The sequence below is a fragment of the Bison bison genome, unplaced genomic scaffold, assembly GCF_000754665.1.
Source record: "Bison bison bison isolate TAMUID 2011002044 unplaced genomic scaffold, Bison_UMD1.0 scf7180017864341, whole genome shotgun sequence".
In the NCBI taxonomy this organism is placed as follows: domain Eukaryota; kingdom Metazoa; phylum Chordata; class Mammalia; order Artiodactyla; family Bovidae; genus Bison; species Bison bison.
Genome location: NW_011494913.1, coordinates 6,709,513 through 6,712,657, shown reverse-complemented (window position 1 = coordinate 6,712,657; position 3,145 = coordinate 6,709,513). Strand labels below are relative to the sequence as shown.

Here is a 3,145-nt window from a genome sequence, read left to right as displayed (position 1 = left end):
ACTGGCCAAGGGCACCATTACCTCTTTCCCCCGCCCTGGCCCCTTCCTGCCCCAAGTGCCACTCAGGCCGATGCTCAGAGCTCATACTGGTGTCCGACAACCGCAGGGCCCTGTGCCTGTGCGCTGTGGTCACCCCGCGCCCTCTGCTGGCAGGCTTATGGACACGCAGCTGACTTGAGCACCTGTTGACAGGTCTCTACCGCATATACCTTGACGGCCTTCCCCAGCCAGATCGCAACCCCTGCCTCCATTTCTAGCTTAAAACACAAGAGGCTTTAGAAGAAGCACCACTTGCCCTCCACCAAGACTCTTCCAGCTCTGTCCTGAGCAGGCCCCGGACCTGCAAAAGGAGCCCTCACGACCCTCAGGTTAGGCTCCGTCTTGGTGGCTCAGATGGTAAAGAATCTGCCTGCAATGAAGGAGACCCCAGGTTCGATCCCTGGATCAGGAAAATCCCCTGGAGAAGGTATTGGCTACCTACTCCAGTATTCTTGCCTGGAGAATTCCATGGACAGAGGAGCCTGGAGGGCTACAGTCCATGGGGTCACAGAGTCGGACACGGCTGAGTGACTAACACGTGGGGGACTCAGGTGTAACCTGGGATGGGCAGCTTGCTACCTTCCCCACATGCATTTTTGTTTTATATTAAAGTATGATATCTACAGGAGTCAAGAGTGGCAGCAAGCTCAATGATGGCTTGGTAGCACCAAGTTGCCCTGCCATGCCAGAACCTCACCAGGACACAGAACACACGCCACCCCTGCAGACCCCACCCCCACCCTTGTAGACCTCCTTACCCCTGAAGACCCTCCCTGGAGACCTCAGGGTCCACCAGCCCTGACGACCCCCTCCTGGCATGGTGGATGCCCGCTTTTGAAGCTCAGAACCTCCCTGCTGCTGCCTTTCCAGCTCTCCTCCCAGGGGCAGCCTGTGTCCTGACTCTGACACGTGAGTGTGCCCAGCTCTGAGCTCTTGTCAGTGGAATCCCGCAGCATCCCTCTTGGCGTTGGACTTCTCTCGTTTATTTCATCCAAATTCTGTCTTCTTTCTTAACTGTCACCGTGGGTGGTCTTTCAACACCTTTCATGAGGGTCAGGCAGACTCAGGTACAGCAACTGTGTTAGGAGCCCCTGACATTTCTTCACCTTGCTGAGCCCCACCACAGCCTATGAAAACTTCTGTCAATCAGCCTTGGAGTCAGAGGACTCCAAGAACTCTAAGCTCTGAACTCCACTATGTTGACTGGACCTCCTGTCCCTCCCACTGGGCCCGATTCCTGGGTCCGTCTCAGACTGAACCTGATTTGGATGTATTTCCTCTTACCTCCTGCAGCAAGGGAACATCTTCATTGTGGACTTTAAACTGTTGGATGGCATCGATGCCAACAAAACAGACCCCTGCACTCTGCAGTTCCTGGCCGCGCCTATCTGCTTGCTGTACAAGAATCTGGCCAACAAGATTGTCCCCATTGCCATCCAGGTAGGCGGCCCGGCCCAGTCCTCATCCTGGGCGGCTCCATCCTCAGTAGCCAGGGCTCAGGGATGATTTCCTGGGTGGATCCGACAAACCTCCAGGAGGGAAAGGCAGCAGCGCTGCCTGGGATCTCCTGCTGAAGGCTCTGCCAGGCGGGCAGGACAAGCGAGAACACAGGGCTTCCTGCCAGTCTGGGGAGGGCTGACCATAGTGAGCAGAAAGGGCTCCACTCCACAAGATGCCCTTGAGCACTTCCTGGCTCTGGGGAGGACCTGCCCTGGGATGGCACAGGCTCCCCACTCCAGCATTCTGACCAGCCCCAAATCAAAACACCAGTAGGACATAGAAAACCCTGAAGACAGTATCAGAAAACCACTAGAGCTAATCAGTGAATTTAGCAAAGTTGCAGGATACAAAATCAATATACAGAAATCACTTGCATTTCTATATACTAACAATTAAAAATCAGAAAGAGCAATTAAGGAATCAATCCCATTCACCATTGCAACAAAAATAATTAATATCTAGGAACAAACTTACCTAAGGAGACAAAAGAACTGTACACAGAAATTATAAGACACTATGGAGGTGATGGAATTCCAGTTGAGCTATTTCAAATCCTGAAAGATGATGCTGTGAAAGTGCTACACTCAATATGCCAGCAAATTTGGAAAACTCAGCAGTGGCCACAGGACTGGAAAAGGTCGTTTTCATTCCAGTCCCAAAGAAAAGCAATGCCAAAGAATGCTCAAACTATCGCACAATTGCACTCATCTCACGCTAGCAAAGTAATGCTCAAAATTCTCCAAGCCAGGCTTCAGCAATACGTGAACCATGAACTTCCTGATGTTCAAGCTGGTTTTAGAAAAGGCAGAGGAACCAGAGATCAAATTGCCAACATCCTCTGGATCATGGAAAAAGCAAAAGAGTTCCAGAAAAACATCTATTTCTGCTTTATTGACTATGCCAAAGCCTTTGACTGTGTGGATCACAGTAAACTGTGGAAAATTCTTCAAGAGATGGGAATACCAGACCACCTGATCTGCCTCTGGAGAAACCTGTATGCAGGCCAGGAAGCAACAGTTAGAACTGGACAACGAACAACAGACTGGTTCCAAATAGGAAAAGGAGTACGTCAAGGCTGTATATTGTCACCCTGCTTATTTAACTTCTATGCAGAGAACATAATGAGAAATGCTGAGCTGGAAGAAGCACAAGCTGGAATCAAGATTGCCAGGAAAAATATGCAGATGATACCACCGTTATGGCAGAAAGTGAAGAGGAACTAAAAAGCCTCTTGATGAAAGTGAAAGAGGAGAGTGAAAAAGTTGGCCTAAAGCTCAACGTTCAGAAAACTAAGATCATGGCATCTGGTCCCACTACTTCATGGCAAATAGATGGGGAAACAGTGTCAGACTTTATTTTTGGGGGCTCCAAAATCACTGCAGATGGTGATTGCAGCCATGAAATTAAAAGACGCTTACTTCTTGGAAGGAAAGTTATGACCAACCTAGATAGCATATTAAGAAGCAAAGACATTACTTTGCCAACAAAGGTCCATCTAGTCAAGGCTATGGTTTTTCCATTGGTCATGTATGGATGTAAGAGTTGGACTGTGAAGAAAGCTGAGCACCAAAGAATTGATGCTTTTGAACTGTGGTATTGGAGAAGA

At 49.4% G+C, this 3,145-nt stretch overlaps 1 protein-coding gene across 1 annotated transcript in view; it reads left to right on the top strand.

The window, feature by feature from the left end:
• ALOX5 (arachidonate 5-lipoxygenase) overlaps positions 1-3,145 on the top strand; it is a 51,888-nt gene that overhangs the window by 33,833 nt on the left and 14,910 nt on the right. The window contains exon 8 of the mRNA XM_010854516.1: positions 1,333-1,479. Coding sequence (XP_010852818.1) covers positions 1,333-1,479 — 147 coding nt within the window. The remainder of the gene's footprint in view (positions 1-1,332; positions 1,480-3,145) is intronic.